This window comes from Muntiacus reevesi, chromosome 2, assembly GCF_963930625.1.
Source record: "Muntiacus reevesi chromosome 2, mMunRee1.1, whole genome shotgun sequence".
Lineage (NCBI taxonomy): Eukaryota > Metazoa > Chordata > Mammalia > Artiodactyla > Cervidae > Muntiacus > Muntiacus reevesi.
The window spans coordinates 215,891,285-215,908,504 of record NC_089250.1 but is presented as its reverse complement, the minus strand read 5'-3'; the positions used below and the strand labels follow the sequence as shown (position 1 = coordinate 215,908,504).

The following is a 17,220-nucleotide window of genomic DNA, read 5'->3' as shown; positions in this document are numbered from 1 at the left end:
AAGCCCAGGCTGCAGGATAAAAGGCTGCCTGTCTGCCCCGCGGTGCCCAGCCCCGGCCTTCCAGAACAACACGGCTTTATGCGGCGCCCCCGCCCCGCGCCGCCCGCCGCACACAGCCTCCTTTCAGCGCCTCTGTGGTCGGCTTGTTTGTGTGCGGCACACAGTGCAGGCTTTCTGCTGCTCTTCTCCCTGCTCTCCCCCTCATGCACCCTCTCTGGGGACAGTCTGGGCCCTGGGTGCGGGCCCGGGAGCGCCCACGGCAGGGGCTCGGAGCATCCCGGTGAGTCCCCCCGGTGGGGACACGGTGAGCACGTGGAGGCTGTCGGGGGACAGCGCTGGAAGCAGCTTCCAGGCCGACGCTCCCAGCAGCCATTGGCGAGCCCTTAGATCAGTGACTGGGCCCTCTGTGCCTCAGTTTCCCTCGTGCAGGGAATACGTCTTCAGGGAGAGTTGTGGTGATGGCTGTGAGCTGACGGCCATACGCCCAGGTGGGAATGGCCCTTGCTGGGGAGTGGAAGCTGCACGGCTGTGATGGGTGTGGGGCTGGCCAAGTCTACATCAGAGGCCAAGGTCTGCATCAGAGAGGACTGCAGTCCACCGGAGCCCCAGGCCAGCCTGCCACCCTAACATAGCATTCCACGTGCTGGAGTGAGACTGCTCAGGCCCTGAAGAAGGGGATCACAGCCACCCTGGCTCTAGACGGGGCCGGTGGGCTGGGGAGGGGTACCCGAATGCCCACCCTCCAGGGCCATCTGTGTGGGTCGCCAGGGGCCTGGCGGGAGGGCTGTGCAGATTGAAAGGCCCCAGCGTCTGCCGCGGCCTCGGGGCCCGCTCCCTCGTCTCCTTGAACGCCTCCATCATCTGCTCTCACTCCCTGTGGGACTCATTCTCCTTCTGGGCCCCAAGTCAAACCCAGGGGAAACTGGTCCGGGTCTTTGATCCACTTGCTGGCGCTGCTGCGGTGGAGTCCCACAGACCGGGCGGCCGGGCCGGGCTCCTCTCGAGGGCTGTGAGGAAGACCATCCCAGGCCACGCCCTGGCTGTGGCCGGTTGGTTGGTGGCCTGGGGCTTGCAGATGCTTGGCCTGACTCTTCACAGGGTGCTCTCCAGGATATGTGTCTATTTCCACGTCTCACCTTTCTGCGCGGGCATCAGCCACACTGGATTGGGGCCCCCCCGAGTCACTTCGTCTTCACTAGGTACACCTGAGTTTCAGATAAGGCCACGTTCTGGTGCCCTGGGGCTCAGGACGTCAGCCCGGGAGTTTGGAGGTGGGCTGGGCGTGGGGAGGACCAGGTCAGGCCTCTCAGGGTGGGGGACCCTGGAGGCGCATCCTTGGTGCCCGGCCGCGTCTCCCCTGCAGTCACTTCACCTTTGCGGGTTCTCCTCCTTTCCAGGCACCGTGAGGGGGAAGAGGGGCAGTGAAAGTCAGGATCCCCCACCTGCTTCTGCTTCCTGGCCCGCTGCTTGTCCTTGGAACCAATCCTCTTGCCTAGACTGGACGGAGGGTGAGGCCCAGTTGCCGTTCACTGAACTTCATGGGGCTCTGCTCCCCCTGGAGCCAGTCTGTCACCAACCCACTGGGGGCCTTGGCAGAGCTGGGTGGGCGCAGTTGGATGCCCTGTGAGTCCCCAGGGGACAGAGGCCTTGCTCTTCCCGTCCACACCCATCCTTCCCCGCGGCTCCCCTGGGGCGGGAGGGCTGAGCTGCCCCAGCTGCTGCAGACCAAGGGCTCTGTTTGCGTTCAGACAGACTGGTTTGGCCCACGTCATTGGTTTTAAATATGAGGCAGATTTTTAAATTCTGGAGATTTCACAGAGAAATCTAGTTTTTCGGCTTTTCTTAGAAATCAGAAGGTCTGACAGCACTGGGCCCCATCCTTACCTGACCTGGACCTAAGTCAGGGCTACCCCCTTCCCCTGGGGGCGACCCCTCCAGGTTGCTGCGGAGCCCACCCTCCTCTAAGCCTTCCCCATACCACAACTGCAACACAGTGACCATCGATTACTGTGCAGGCTGCATTTCTTTTTTTTTCTCTGTATCACTGTTTCCAGCAAAAGGGCTCCTCACGGTTTTGCTTGTTTCTTTGTTTCTTGGTGCCTCATGTTTTAAAAAAAATGGGAGTGAGCCTGTTTCCTCAAAGACTTGAGGAGTACTCCTTTGAATTTAGTTACAAACAAAATGAGTCTGCATCATGCACCACACTCTGCTTGCTTCACTCGTGGGTGGCGCCTGCCCAGCTTCTGAGGAGAGCAGGAACTTGGGGTGCCTTTGCCAGAGAGAAGCATATCTTGTTCCAAGAAGACCCTGAGGTCACAAAGCAGGTCGATGAGGGAGGTAGGCCTAGAACTTGGTCTCTGCGGTAGAGTGAATCTGCAGGGCCTGGACTGGGCGGCTGGCCTTGGACTCTTCTCCCTGAAAGCTGCCTCCCTGAGAGGCAGGTGTGTTGGGGGACACGGCTGGAACTTCAGGGAGCCGGCAGGGAACCACTCCTGGGTCCCCTGTGAGCTCAAGTCTGAACTCAGCTTATGAGAGAGGAGGTGGCGGCCCAGGGAGTCTCGGAGAGTAGGGGGTGGTGTCTGCGGGAGCATCCCCGTGAGACAGCAGCAAGGGCCTGGGCTGACCTGGGAGGACATCCGGGAGTGGCCACACTGGGAGAACACGGCGCTGGTGCTGCCATCTCACTGAGGCCTGTGGCCTGGGGCCGTGGCTGGGAGGCCCGAAGGAGATCAGGGACCCTCCTCCCCCCCACCCCTATTGCCCAGCACGGCCAGTGGCTTCCAGCTGTGGGTGGGCAGTGCCGCCTACCCAGTCTCCTTAGCGGGGTATACTGACCTCCTCCCTCCCCCGGGACCCCCAGAGCCTAACCAGGCCGCCGTTTACGCATGGCGTCCCATTCAGCACACATTCGCATGCTGACTCCGTGCCTGCAGCCGAGGGCCCAGCAGGGAGCGGGGCAGCAGGGTTTCTACCCTAGTGGGGCTTGCACTCTGACTTGGGAGGCAGTCCACAGAAGAGGCACAGCAAAGCAACATGCTTTCAGCCCCTGAACAACTTTGCTGAGCTCACCAGCTGCTTGCAAACAGCCTTGGGCCTGACCATAACATGTGTTTCTAGCCAGATCGGCCGCCTGCCTTCCCAGGGTGGAAAGCTCAGGAGCTCCATCCTTGCTACCCTGAGACAGTCTGGAGTCACTTGGGTAGACCCTCCAGGAAAGCGGTCTTTGGGCACAGGTGGGTTGAGCACCCACATCAAGCCTCACTTGTCAGCACGGGGGCTGATCATTCTTACAAAAGCCGCTGTGTGTCTGACTACAGAACTCCTCACTTCCCTTCCCCAAAGTCTGCGGCTATGTGGTCTGAAGGCAGGACCCAGAACAATGTCCTAAACCTGGAAACGTGCACAAGTGTTCTTAACTTGCTCATGCTTTTTGGTTAAGGCTTTTTGGTTTTAAGGCTTGCTTCCAGGATCAGGAGAGTCTGTTAAATAATGCATTGTGGAAGTGTCTTAAGAACATTTTTTTAGAGGTCTTTTAAAGTCTGAGTTGTACCTCAGTCCCTAGGAATGACCTTTACATACTTCTGATTCATGGCTGAAGTTTGGCCTTGGAATTCAAGGCTGAGCCCAGCTCACCTATTAAATAAACACAGAGGCTAGGAAGTCTGGAAGGCATGGCCCAGATCAGTATATGTGGTGTGGTGTGATGGCTACCGGAAGGACTTCCTTCCTGGAACACCCACCCCTGCCCTGATTCACATGGGAGCAGCCCAAGTTGCAATGGGAGACCTTTTGAAAACTCACAACTAGACTCTGGAAAAAGAGTCAACTAGAGGACACTTCCTTGTCCCTGAGAGCATTTCTGCCCGTGGCAGTTCCCATGTGCTGCTTGCTCTGGTTCTCCTTGAAATCTCCTCCCATATTAGAGCCGAGTACAGTCCTGTGGTTAATAAACCTGGGCTCCTCCCAGGGAGGGCTGTGGTCCAGATGAGGTCACCCGGAAAGCACCTCACTTATGCTGCCAGCCTGGGATCTGCTGGCTAAAAGCATCTCACTCACGACAGGACTGCCTGGTGCCTCCAGGACCCTCCAGCTGTGCTTACCTGGGGTTGGGATGGCAGGAGGAGGCAGCTTCTCCTGCCGCTTCCCCCTCTCCCCACCTTCCGGGGCAGGATCTAAGGGCAGCATGACTGCCTGGGGCTGGGAAGGCAGACGGGAGCCCGCGCTGGGCAGGACCAGAGGGCCCAAGAGCCTGGGGTCCTCCCTCCTTCTCCCTCGTTTCACCTGAAGTATTTCCAGCTGAACAACAGCAGCAACGAAGTCCCCTGAAAGTCCTGTTTTCATTTTCAGCCAACATCTCTCAGTGAAATTAGATTTTTAGTAATTTGTTAAGAAAACCTTAGAGCTGGAACAAAGAGCGCCTTTGATCCACTTCCTGTTACACAGAGATTAGAGCCCCCACACTGACCCCCGTGAACCGAGAAAATGATGATATACGATTAATGCTCACAGAACAAAAATTTAGGTTGTCATTTTTCTGCATTAATAAATATTTTTTAATGGAATTTTTTTTTTTAATCCTTGCGTGAAGTTGCCAGATGCCCTTCCTTGGGAAGAACTGCCTTTTATGCTGCAAGTGTGTGTTTCCTATCTACTTCTTTCATTTATGAAATGCTGCTAATGATAATTTTTTGAAAAAATACTTTTTTAAAAATACATCTTATCTTGGCAAAATAAGATGCTTGTCATTTCGTATCAGACTAATGTAATTTCAGTTCTGTACCTGTCTGTCCCGTGGACGGGGGCAAAGGGCACTGAGGACGACATGTGGGTCAGATTTCTGGAATTTGACCCTGTATCTGGGCGCCGTCCCACCCAGCCTCGGGCGGCATCCCCAGGTGGCTTGTTAAGTGTCCTGCGCCACATCACTTCCAAGCAGACCTGCTCACACCATTCGATTTACATTTCCAAGGAGCAGGAGCCCTGTGGAATTTCAGGGCTCCACCCCAGTAACACAGCCAGGGTCCCCTGAGAACCCCTGCCGTGACTCAGGGATCTGGAATCTCAGGGGATCGTGACTGGGTTGCAGAAAGCCAACACCAAAACATGGTCGACTCTAGAAATATGAGTGGAGCATGAAGTGTGCTCAAGGAAACAGTAGTTTCCTGCCCTGTTGGAATCTGTAGCAGCATTGGACAAACAAGATCATGGCCCACACACAAAAACAACAAGAGGCAGAAAATTATAACTACCAACTGAGGCAGTGGGACACGTGGAAAGTGTGTTTTTTTCCCCTAAGTCGGGAAATGAAGACATCATTTCTGGCTAGAATGGTTAGGCGTAAAGTATATGGTGGTCAAGAAAATGTTCCCGAGCCCAGCTGCTGGCTCCACTTTCTTATGAACTGTGGGCTGCTTCATGCCTTGGTCTGCTCACCTGTCAAGTAGGAATAATAATCATGCCTCTCCCATACAGTTGTTATGAAGATGAAAGGGCTGGGCTCATGGTAAGGCTTCATGCACATTAACCATTGTTGTCATGCTAGGTAGGATGACATTTGAGAAGAAGAGTGTAAGGCAAATGGCAACCGCTCCCTATTGCTTGAGGGAAAAGTCTGGGTTAATTCGAGGGCATAACAGGAGAAGAGTTTGGAAATAATGAGAGAAAGATGTGAAATACAGGGAAGTCAAGGACAAGCCAACCTGCAGAGGATACTAGTGTGGTGACTCTTAGGAAAGTGGTCAGAGGATCAGACTATCTTGTCAGCCTTCGGGAACATACTCCCTGGGATAAGCAGCAGGACCAGTGTTAGAGGGACATTGCAGAGTCTTCTGAGCTGATGCGTGGGTAGCATGCTGCATATGTTCAGACACCTGTCTGTGGATGAGTGGGTGATGGCAGTGGGTGTGGATGAGATCCATGTAGGAGGGAAGATGACCATAGCGATGCTCCTGACACCGCCAACCCCTGAAGAGGAGGCAGATACGGAGCCGGGGCTTCCATCCCTGCAAACTCCCCTCGATGATCCCATTTCTTAGGGTTTCTCTGATTTCCATTGCCTCCTGCCCTCCTGTTCATCGCTGTTCCGGGCATCCCAGTCTTCATCATAGTGAACAGGTTTGCAGGTCTGAATCACCTCCCGGGCCACACCAGCTCTCAACACCATGCCAGCAGCAGCAGTCCATTAAAAAAAAAAAAAAAAAAAAGAAAACTTCAGGTGGCCAGAAATTAAATAAATGAGCCGCGTGAGATGGTGGTCAAAGTGTTGATGGGAGCTCTTTTCCCATGGCCTGAAATAGGATGTTCCATGCCGGGGAGGCACGGGCCTTGCAGGGTGCTGCCTGCGTCCCCAATCACACCCACCTTGGAGGAGGAACAGGAACCAGTTCCTGTAGAGACCCTAATATGTTCTAAGGGGATCTTAGAGAAAAGCAGATGGCAGTGGTCTGTTCTTGGGTGTATATATAAGCTACCAGGTGAAAAGAGCCTTACAGGCTAGAGTCCTAGAGGGCAAGAGCCAGAAGTTGCCCCTGATCGCTGAGGCAGCTGAGCAGAGGGAAGATTTTCCCAAGGCCTTGCGTGAGCAGAAGCACGGGATGAGTAGGTGAGTGCTGAGTTCAGTGTTGGGAAAAGGGGACCCTTCCTTCTGCTTCCAGTGGTTGGTTCGAAGCACATGCCCTAAAAAGATCTGTGTCTGCCACTCAGGGATGTCTGAAAAGTGTAGCGCAGACAAAAAAATCATATGCTGATTCAAGTGATAACCCCTTCCCTGCTTGGGATGGGTGGACCCCAAGACAAGCCTTTTGTGGAGAGAGATGGAGTTGGAGTGAGTGAGTGGGGTTGAGGTGCAGAGAAGGATTAGATCACCCTACTTAAGAAAAGACCTGGACGGACCGGGAGACAGGAGCTTTGCGGGATGGGGAGAGGACCATGGTTAGAGGTGCTCGGGGATGTTTTGAGGATATCACAAAATTAAAAGGAACAAGATTATTATATAGCATTTTTATATTGGGTAGTTAGGGAATTTCATTGTATGAAATACTATAAAAATCCTCTCTGTCCTCAAGAGATCTTCAGAGATGCTTAAAAAAAAAAATTCGAATATTAACATGGTGACACAAATTAAAAATACTGAGATACCCAGACCAAGACAGGACCACAAAAGCCCCTTTTACTTGGATTGCACATGGGCTTTCCCGGTAAATGACAGAATCGCTGTTGCCATCAGCGTCTCTCGGCTCATCTGGAAAGGAAAATGTAAGAATCGTAACATCAGAAACCCCAACTGGCTGCTCAGGCAGTCTTCTCAGCTTCTTGCAATTCCCCAACCTCTCAGGCCCCCTCCTCCCCAGCCCCCAGCCCCACAGCTTCCGTTGGTCTCAGGGACTCAGAGGACAGGCCTCTGCTACGGGCAGGAGCTCTCCCCACCCCTCCTGGAGGGAAACGCACGCCCCACCTGCATGCCAGCCAGCCTCTCCAGCCTCACCCCGCATGACATCAGGGCCAGCTGGGGCCATGTGATTTTCGCGGTACATTCCATTTCCTCCCTCTTCTGCCTCTGCGCCCCTTCCGTTTGACCTTGAGCCCATTTGGGCTCTCCTCTGCCATCCCCGCCCCATGTGCGGCTGCTGACCGCACCTGGGAGTTCCTCGAGGGAGTTCCGCGTGCCCTGCTGACTCTCCTTCTGTGGGCATGCAGCCCTAGATGCCCCGCCTGTGGCTCACCAGCCCCGTAGACTCACCAGGAAGAGAGGCCCGGCGTGTCGTCAGCAGGCGTGACCCGGTGAGCCTGCCAGGTCCCCTGGGTGCCACCCTGCAACTCTTGGCCTGGCAGCTGCCAGGAGCCTGGGGAGGGGCTGGCAGGGCTCCCCTGGGCCAGGGCGTTCCCCCTGATGGCTCTCGTTTCCTTCCAGTCTCTTTGCCAGCTTCTCTTTTCCCCTGGACCTTTCTGCCTCTCGCTTTGGGGTATATTTCTTTCTTTCTTTCTTTCTTTCTTTATTTATTTATTTATTTTTGGTGTATATTTCTAAGGGAGAAGACAGGTGCCAGGAATGACTGCCCACATCAGTGCATACCTGCTTCCAAGTGAACTCAGTATCCTCGATTTCCGCCCACCCTGCCCCACACTGTGCTCCTGCCAATCCTGGCTGGTCACGGGCCAGCTCAGGGCTCTCTTCCCTTGCCGCGATCAGTAACCCCCTCTTGTCTTCTCTCCCCAGGGTCCCGTGGAGAACGGGTCTGTGGCCTCCGCGAACACTCAGAAGACAGACCCTGTGATGGAGCCAAAGCTCAAAGCAGTGGACTGGGACAAGGTAGCGGGCATGGGACAGGGTGGGGTGGTGACTGGGGCTCGTGGGGCCGGGGCGGGGCCACGGGCCATGGCTGTTCACGATGAGGGGGATGAGGGCCCGGGGGCGGTGCCTGCAGCTCACGAGCTTGACCTGGGGCAGTAAACTCGGCCCATGGTGGTGGTGGGCTCCCAGAAACCAAATGCAAGGTCTGGCTACAAAGACCCCAGAGGGAGGTCCCCCACAGGGATCCCTGAAGCTGAGAAGGGGCAGACATGCCCAGCTTGACCAGTGCACGCGGCCGAGCAGCCACTGGCAGGAGGCAGGACGGGGCGGGAGCCATCCGCATCAGGGGGGTGCAAAGCCCAGCCACTCGCCTCTCTCAGCGCTCGGAGACCAGCATCTGGCCGTGGTTAGGCGCACCCACGTGCTGGTCAGTGAGTCCTGGAGGGGCTGGGTGGTCGCTAGTGGCGGTGGAGCCGAGACATGCGGGGTGGCATTGCCTGGGGCGCAGGAGGGAAGCAGGCTGGGCACATGTCCCTCCAGCCTGTTTCGTGGGACTTGCCCGCTGTCGTGTTGCCATCTCCTCCCGGAATAGAAGCGAGGGTTTACGTCCTTAAGTGTTCCCAACCCGTGCTGGACCCTGGGAGCAAAAGGCCGGCAGGACAGGCCGTTGCCTTGAGGGAGCTGACAGTTTGGTGAGGAGGCCAGATCTCCCCCAGAACATGTTATCACAAGACGGGGAGACGCGCGGAGCACACCCAGCAGCGCTGACCGGAGGGCCCGTCCGACCGGGACTTCTGAGGCCCCGACCCCAGGGACCCAGAGATGGCATTGGCACTGACTCCGGGGAAGCCTGTCAGCCCAGGGCAAAGACGCTTTTGTGTCCTTCGATGGAGAGTCCAGGATAAGTGGCCCTATGCCCCGTTCCTTTCAAGGAGGCCTGAGACCAAAGGGGAGGTCGAGGGCACTATGTCCGCAGAGGGTTCACTGGACCTGTCTCCTGACCCTGACGCCAGACTGGGGCATGACTGCGCATTGCCCAGGCTGGCACAGAGGGTGGGGGCCTCAGTAGCAATGACTGGCTTCTCTGGAAGCTCTGGGGCTCTGGACTTGCTCTGACGTGATGAGGATGGAGTGGGAGACAGCCAGTGTGAAGGGACAAGGCCTTCAAGCTAGTGAAGTCAGGACCTGGGCTTGAGAGAGGAGGTGTTGCGGTGGGAGCCGAGAAGGCTGTGGACGAGGCAGGATGGGGGGAAGCCGCAGCGCGCCCAACTCTGCGCTCAGCGGCCAGTGGGCCGTGCTCAGAGGACCCCATGGAGGGGGCCCTGGGCCAGCACATGGGGCTTGGCTTAGGGACTGAATGTTGGAAGGAAAACACCCTCAAGAGAGCTGACCGGGCCTGGGGTGGGTGGCCAGAAAGAATCAATCACCCTAGAAAGGAGGGGGCTGTCACATGAGCCTGGCTGAGGACAGGCAGATCACAGCCCTGTGCTGGGGAGGGGTCCTTCTGATTTCCCTGGGCTCCCCTAGCCACATCCCCCAGGCCTGTGCCGCACCCCCCCCCACCCCCATCAGGGGAAGACAGGCCCCCCTCCCCTCCCCCAGGCCCAGCCCCTGGCCCCTCGCCAGCACACCCAGGTCACACCTGACTCAGGTGCCCCGCCTGTCTGTCTCTCTCGCACACACTTTCTCTCTTCCTCCTGTCGCTCTTCCTGTGTCCCTGGGCTGAGAGAAGGGGACAGGACTGGTGCAGGAGAGGCCATGGAGACCTGCTGTGAGCAAGGGGGTCAGCTTCGTGCCTTCCCCAGGCACCAAGAAGACCCAGCTCAAGGAGCTCACTTCCCAGGGAGAGCGAATCGTGCTTTTCTTGCTTTTTCCCTTTTTTAAATTCATCTACCGTGTGGTCCATCCCAGCCCTTCTGGGGGAGACGAGAGGCTGAGAGACCCCCATCTGTTTCTGACCCAGTCCAGGGGCCTTGAGGGGTTCTCGAGAGAGGCCAAGAGGGCAGGAGCTTTGTTGAAGCCAGGGATCTGGGGAGGACTTGCCAAAGCTAACCCTTCATGCTAAGGAAGGGCATCTCGGGTCCCCTGGCCCAGCCTCCCGGCCCTGGAAGCTGGGGACAGCGTCAGCCATGCTGAGAAGATTGAGGGGAACAGGGATGGGGTGCTGAGACATAGGGTAAAGGTTCTGAAAGGAAAGGACCAGGAAGCAACCCCAGCGGGCCCTGCCCTGCTTAGAGCTGCAGCATCATCTGGCTTTCAAGCTCTGCATGAGATTTTATTGGAATTATTGTTAAATCATACCTTCCATCACCTATTGGGCAGGACCCCAAGTTTCCTTGTGGGACAAAATACCAGGTAAGCTCCTCACCACATACTTTGTCCTACACATCTCGCTGTTTCCTGGACACCAGGCTGTGTGGAGCCTTACCCAGTGGAAGTTGCCGGAGCTCCCACTGCTCCTGGCTTCTGGGCACACCTGTCCTATTTGTCCCTCTGTCCTTGCTGTTTCACTTTGTCCTTGGCAAGGTTTCCCACTTGGAGTGCCAGCCTCCTGGGAACCAGATTGAACTAGTATAGTTTGAGAGGTTTGCAGAACCCCCTGCCCAGATCCCCCTGGACAGTGGAGTTAGCACCGAATTAATTCTTCTTTTATTAAGCTCTTACCCTGTGCTAAACACTGTAGGCTAAACACTTTGACAATATTATATTTTTTGAAGTTGTCATTCTCAATTACATCTATTATCTTTTTAATTTATTGGTATATAGTTGCTTTACAATGTTGTTAGTTTCTGCTGTACAATAAAGTGACTCAGCCGTATGTACACATGTATCCCCTCCTCTTCCACCCTGCCCCCACCCCACCCGTCTAGGTCACCACAGAGCACTGAGCCGAGTCCCCTGGTATACAGCAGGCACCGACTAATTGCCTGTCTTATATGTGATAGTGTATATATGTCAATCTCAACCTCCCAGTTCATCCCACCTCTCTTCTCTGTCCCCCACCGTGTACACACATCTGTCCTCTATGTCTGCATCTCTATTCCTGCCTTGCAAATAGGTTTATCTGTACCGTTTTTTTAGATTCCATAATATATGCAATATTTGTGTTTCTCTTTATGATTTACTTCACTCTGTACGACAGACTTTAAGTCCATCTGCATCCCTACAAATGACACAACTTCATTCTTTTTTTATGACTGAGTAATATTCCATTGTCTGTATGTACCAAGTCTCTATCCATGAGTCTGTCAGTAGACGTTTAGGTTGCTTCCATATCCTGGCTGTTGTAATAGTGCTGCGGTGAACATTGGGATGCATGTGTCTTTTTGAATTATGGCTTTTTCAGCTCATATGTGTCCAGTAGTGGGATCATATGGTGGGATCATATGGTAGTTCAGCAACCTACAGATTCAGTGCAATCCCTATCAAATTACCAATGGCATTTTTCACAGAATTAGAACAAAAAGTTTTACAATTTGTATGGAAACACAAAGACCCTGAATAGCCAAAGCAGTCTTAAGAAAGAAAAACAGAGCTTGAGAAATCAGGCTCCCTGACTTCAGAATATAGTACAAAGCTACAGTCATCAAGACAGTATGGTACTGGCACAAAAACAGAAATGTAGACCAATGGAACAAGATAGAAAGCCCAGAGACAAACCCATGCCCCTATGGTCAACTAATCTATGACAAAGGAGCCCAGAATATACAATGGAGAAAAGATAGTCTCTTCAGTAAGAATATCTCTTCAAACAGTCTCTTGGTGCTGGGAAAACTGGACAGCCACATGTAAAAGAATGAAACCAGAACACCCTCTAATACCATACACAAAAATAAACTCAGAACTTCCCTGGTGGTCCAGTGACTAGGACTCCATGCTCCAATGCAGGTGGCCTGGGTTCCATCCCTAGTCCAGGAACTAGATCCCACATGCCACAACTAAAAATCTGTTGCAGCCAAATTAATTAATTAATTATTTTAAAAAAATAATAAACTCAGAATGGGTTAAAGACCTAAATGTAAGATCGGACACTATGAAACTATTAGCAGAAAATATAAGACGAACATTCTTTGACATAAATCACAGCAAGATCTTGTTTAACCCACTTCCTACAGTAATGAAAATAAAAACAAAAATAAAAAGTGGAACCTAATTAAATTTAAAAGCTTTTGCACAGCAAAGAAAACCATAAATGAGATGAAAAGACAACTGACAGAACAGGAGAAAATATTTCCAAATGAAGCATCTGACAAGGGATTAATCTCCAAAATATACAAACAGCTCATGCAGTTCAATTAAAAAAAAAAACCCAATCAAAAAATGGGCGGAAGACCTAACTAGACACTTCTCTTCTCCAGAGAAGACATCCAGATGGCCAAGAGGCACATGAAAAGTTGTTCAGCATTACTAATTGTTAGAGAAATGCAATATAATGAAGTGAATACCTCACATGGTCAGAATGGCCTTCATCAAAAAATCTACAAACAATAAAAGCTGGAGAGGGTGTGGAGAAAAAGGAACCCTTCTACACTGTTGGTGAAATTGATACAGCCACTACGAAGAACAGTATGGAGGTTCCTTAAAAATACTATCTTTTCTCTAATTTCAGGTAGCTCAATGTGTAGAGTCCACCTGCAATGCAGAAGATGCAGGAGACTCAGGTTCAATCCCTCTGTCAGGAATCTCCCCTGCAGGAAGGCATGGCAACCCATCCCAGTATTCTTTCCTGGAGAATCCCATGGACAGAGAAGCCTTGAGGGCTACAGTTCATGGAGTCGCAAATAGTTGGACACAACTGAGTGTGCGCGCGCACACCCCTCTAGCTTAGCTGGAAGGGATCTGGTTCAAGTCTAAGCTGACCCTGATGCTTGGAAGGAGTGAGGGCAGGACAAGATGGTTGGATGACATCACTGACTCAACGGACAAGAGTTTGAGCAAACTCCAGGAGATGGTGAAGGACAAGGAAGCCTGGCGTGCTGCAGTCCATGGGGTTGCAAAGAGTCATACACAACTGAGCAACTGAACAACGATCTGATTTCATTCTTCCAACAACACAAAGAGATGATGATCCTGATTTAACTCATGAGAAAGAGCTTGTCTCCTGCCCAAGGTCAAAGTCACTCTGCTAGTTAGCTTAGGGGTCACAGCTAAGCCCCCTGACCTGCCCCCTCCATGGGTCCTAGAACACTTTCACCCTGACAGCTGGCCAAGAATAAGACCCTGAGGCCCGTGACAGGGAGAGGGGGTGGCAGAAGGTGAGGGGGGTCTGAGCAGGCACTCGGGGAGGCCTCTTCCCATCCCTCCCCAGAGGGAGCCAGACTCCAGCAGCGCTTGCTTCCCTCAGGCTCCTGGAGGCCTCCAGAGTGAGTGAGCAACTTTCTTCCTTTAAGAGACAGGTAGAGTCATCTAGCCAGGCACGTCAGAAAGCAAAAGGCAGGTCCCCAGCCTCCCTGCCCCTACACACACACACACATACACACGTCACAAAGCAAAAAGCAGGTCCCCAGCCTCCCTGCCCCTACCACACACACATGTCATACACACACACACATCATACACACATACATCATACACACACACACGTCACAAAGCAAAAAGCAGGTCCCCAACCTCCCTGCCCCTACACACACACACACACACACACACACACACACACACACACACACACACACACACACACACACACACAGTTGGCATCAGGGGCTGCCAGCCCCTACACACACACACAGTTGGCATCAGGGGCTGCCTGGCAAAGATGTTGATGTTGACCACCTGGTTTTATCCTTTCACAGCCCCCAGGTAAGTCACTAAGAACTCAGGCAAGTAGAGCCTAGATTGGAACCAGGGCCCCCCAGCAGCTCCCCTGGAGAGGGCCAGTCTTGACATCATGGTCCAGGCTCTCTCCCCAGGACTCTGACCCGCAGTCACCTGGGACCCCCGTGAGCCTCCTCCCTCCCTCTGGCCCACCCCAGAGGAGCAGTCTGGAGGGCCTGGCTGTGGAGAAACCCGTGGGGGCTTCCCCAGGACTGTCCTCCTGGCCCAGTTTTTGCCCTGCTCCTCCCCGCCCCCGATACCGCTGATCCGCCAGTATGCTCATTCTCCGTCGCTCAGTCTCTTTGCAACCCAGGGGGCTGCAGCCCGCCAGGCTCCTCAGTCCACGGGATTCTTCAGGCAAGAATACTGGAGTGAGTTGCCATGCCCTCCTCCAGGGGATCTTCCCAACCCAGAGATCGAACCCAGGTTTCTTGCTTTGCAGGTGGAGTCTTTACCACCGAGTCACCAGGAAACCCTCACCTAAGAGCTCAGCCGTGCTCAAAACTATTGCCAGGGAGACGCCAGGCAGGCTGGGCTCTGCCCTCTTTGTCACTGCAGGGGCCCTGGACCAGGCAGGCTGGGGGCAGGAGGTGCCGACCGGTGACCAAAGACAATTCCGGTCTGTTTTCCCATCAATAAGAGGAGGAGGTTCTTCCTGCCCCACGTTGTGTGGGGTTGTCGGGAGGATCTGGAAGAACCTACAAACGGGAACGAGAAAATGAACTGCCGGTGAAAGTCTACCCGCCGGTGTGGGCCGGGCGCCTGGGCGGGGCTGCGCGGCACGGGCGTGTTCCTGGTGCATCGTCCCGCCTCTCCTCTCCGCGGGCCTCCCCGCGCTTGTCTCCTGGAGCACCGGAGCGAGCCTGAGGTCCCCTCCGGTGCAGGGAGGTTAGGGAACCTGTATGCAGGGGGCAGAACCCCTCCAGTGGGCTGGAGCTTGTCCAGCTGGGAGACTCCAATTAGACCTCATGGGGCGGGTCTGCAGCGACCCCTGCGAGGCCACCAAGAGCCCCGGTGGGTCACACACACTAGACTCCGGTGCTGGGTCCCTCACAGCCTCTGTGCTGGAGAATTCACTGCCCAGGGGGCCCTGAGCCAGCTGTTAGGACCCCGGCCGGAGCTGAGCAGCACTCACTGCTGACCTGTAGCCTCAATCTCCTCATCTGACAGATAGGCTCATCAAAGGCGTAGACTCGCAACATTCTGGCTTTCAAGTATAGACCTGGAATTCTCCTCCCTCCTCCCGGCCCGCGGGCTGGAAGCACGTCCTCGCCTCCTTGGCCCAGAAAGCTGCCCTGGAGCGGTGCGCTTGGGGCTTGGGTGCGCAATGCTGGGAACAATCGCCTCGGCTCACGTGGGGTGGTGGGCGGAGCTGCTGACGCAGAGCTGCCGCCCCCTCGGCGCTCCCTTCACCCCCACCCCCACCCGGTTTGTGCCTCGCCTTGCCCTGGGACGAGCAGTTCCCACTCCTGAGCCACCCGGCCCGTGCCGCCTGGGATGAGGGGCCCCTGGGGAGCGGGTGAGGCCAGAAGAGAGGTCCCCTGCACACCCTGGCAGCACCCTTCCACCCGCCCTCCGGGCAGCCGGCTGCCCTGTCCCCCTGCCAGCACTGCCGCAGCTGCATTCCTGGCATAGCCGGGAGCCTCCCGCCCTCTGCCTCCTGGTGGGGCAGGGAGGGGGACGCAGGGGCCAGCTCACCCTGACTGCTGTGCGCCTCCTGTGGCTTGGCCTGTGGCCCCAGGTCTCTGCGTTCATCCCAGACTCTCCCCCCCACACACGTCCCCCAACAAGCGCACTCCAGAGCTGTGTCTGGGCGGGTCCTCACCCTCATCCGTGTGGTCTGGCTTTTGCTGGCTGCACTGAGTCGGTCAGCCACGCTCTCCGACCATCCAGTTCCACTGCTGTAGAAGGAGGATTTGCTATTGTGAGGGGGCAATGGAAGCCCCCACAGTCCAGGGCTGGTCCCCCCTCCTGTCCCTCACCCAACCTTCTTCTGAGGCCGGGAGACTTTTGCTGACACCTTCCCTGTGTCACCTGAATCTCAGGAAGTAGGGGTGGAAAGGCGCCAGGAGCAGGTCCAGCTCTGGAGGAAGAGAGCTGTGTGTGTGTGTGTGTGTGTGCGCGCGCGCGCGTGTGCATGTGCGTGCATGTGTGTGTGAAGTGGCCAAGCTGTCCTGGCCAGGTAGAGCAGGAAGTGACATTTATCCGGAGTCCCTTCCCACCTCACTGGGCCTGAGCGGTCATCTCTTTTGTGTCTTGCTGTTGTCGCTTCTGGGCCAGTTGTATGTTGGAAATGACCAGCGAGTGAGCAGTGTTGAGTGTATTCCAACACCCACCTCAGACGCTCACCAGTGAGCAGGACGCTGCTGCTACTGACGAGTGCTCAGTCGTGTCTGACTCTTCCCGACCCCACGGACTGTAGCCCGCCAGGCTCCTCTGTCCATGGGACCCTCCAGGGAAAAATACTGGAGTGGGTTGCCATGTCCTCCTCCAGGGGATCTTCCCGTCCCAGGGATCGAACCTGTGTCTCTTATGTCTCCAGCATTGGTAGGCAGGTTCTTTACCCTAAGCACCACCCGGGAAGCCCCAGTGAGCAGGACTGGAAGAGAACTGAGAAGACACACTTACGTCTCTTAGGAGACTCTGTGGAGGATGCTAAGGGCTGGGGGAGGCAGGAAGGGAGGCTCCTGCTATAGGACCAACCAGCCCCATCTCAAGAGTCACCTAACCCCTCTGGGCCTCAGAGTCCTTGTTCTCAAAGTGGGGAGGAAGTCAGCCAACCTCAATTTCCATGCTTAAGGTGGAAGGGTCGCTTTCCTTCCCCTTTGGGCTGGAATCCCTGCTTTTTGCTCACCCAGACGTTTCTCCCTGGGTCTCAGCTGAATTAAGCTCACAAATCCCATGCTGTTTTCTGCATGCTTCACAAAACAGGAAAATTTTGCCCAGACTGCTTCTTGGCTAAGAAAGAGGTCTATGTGTTCGCAGTGCTGTGCCACAGCTGGAAATTTTCTTGTCTAAGGTAGCTGAGTCTGAATTAGGTGTCGTGTGTATGCAAAAGTGGAACACATAAAAACCAGTAGTTTCACTCAAGATAGGTGGTAGCAACTAAGAAAAAT

At 54.8% G+C, this 17,220-nt stretch overlaps 1 protein-coding gene across 2 annotated transcripts in view; it reads left to right on the top strand.

The window, feature by feature from the left end:
• Window positions 1–17,220, top strand: part of FA2H (fatty acid 2-hydroxylase) — a 56,565-nt gene that overhangs the window by 23,594 nt on the left and 15,751 nt on the right. The window contains exons 1-2 of one of the 2 annotated variants that reach the window (XM_065920423.1): window positions 7,661–7,779; window positions 8,216–8,308. In XM_065920423.1, the coding sequence (XP_065776495.1) occupies window positions 7,702–7,779; window positions 8,216–8,308 (171 nt within the window). In that variant the 5' untranslated portion in view covers window positions 7,661–7,701. Of the gene's footprint in view, window positions 1–7,660; window positions 7,780–8,215; window positions 8,309–17,220 lie in introns of those variants that run through there. The other variant, XM_065920422.1, reaches the window with a different exon arrangement.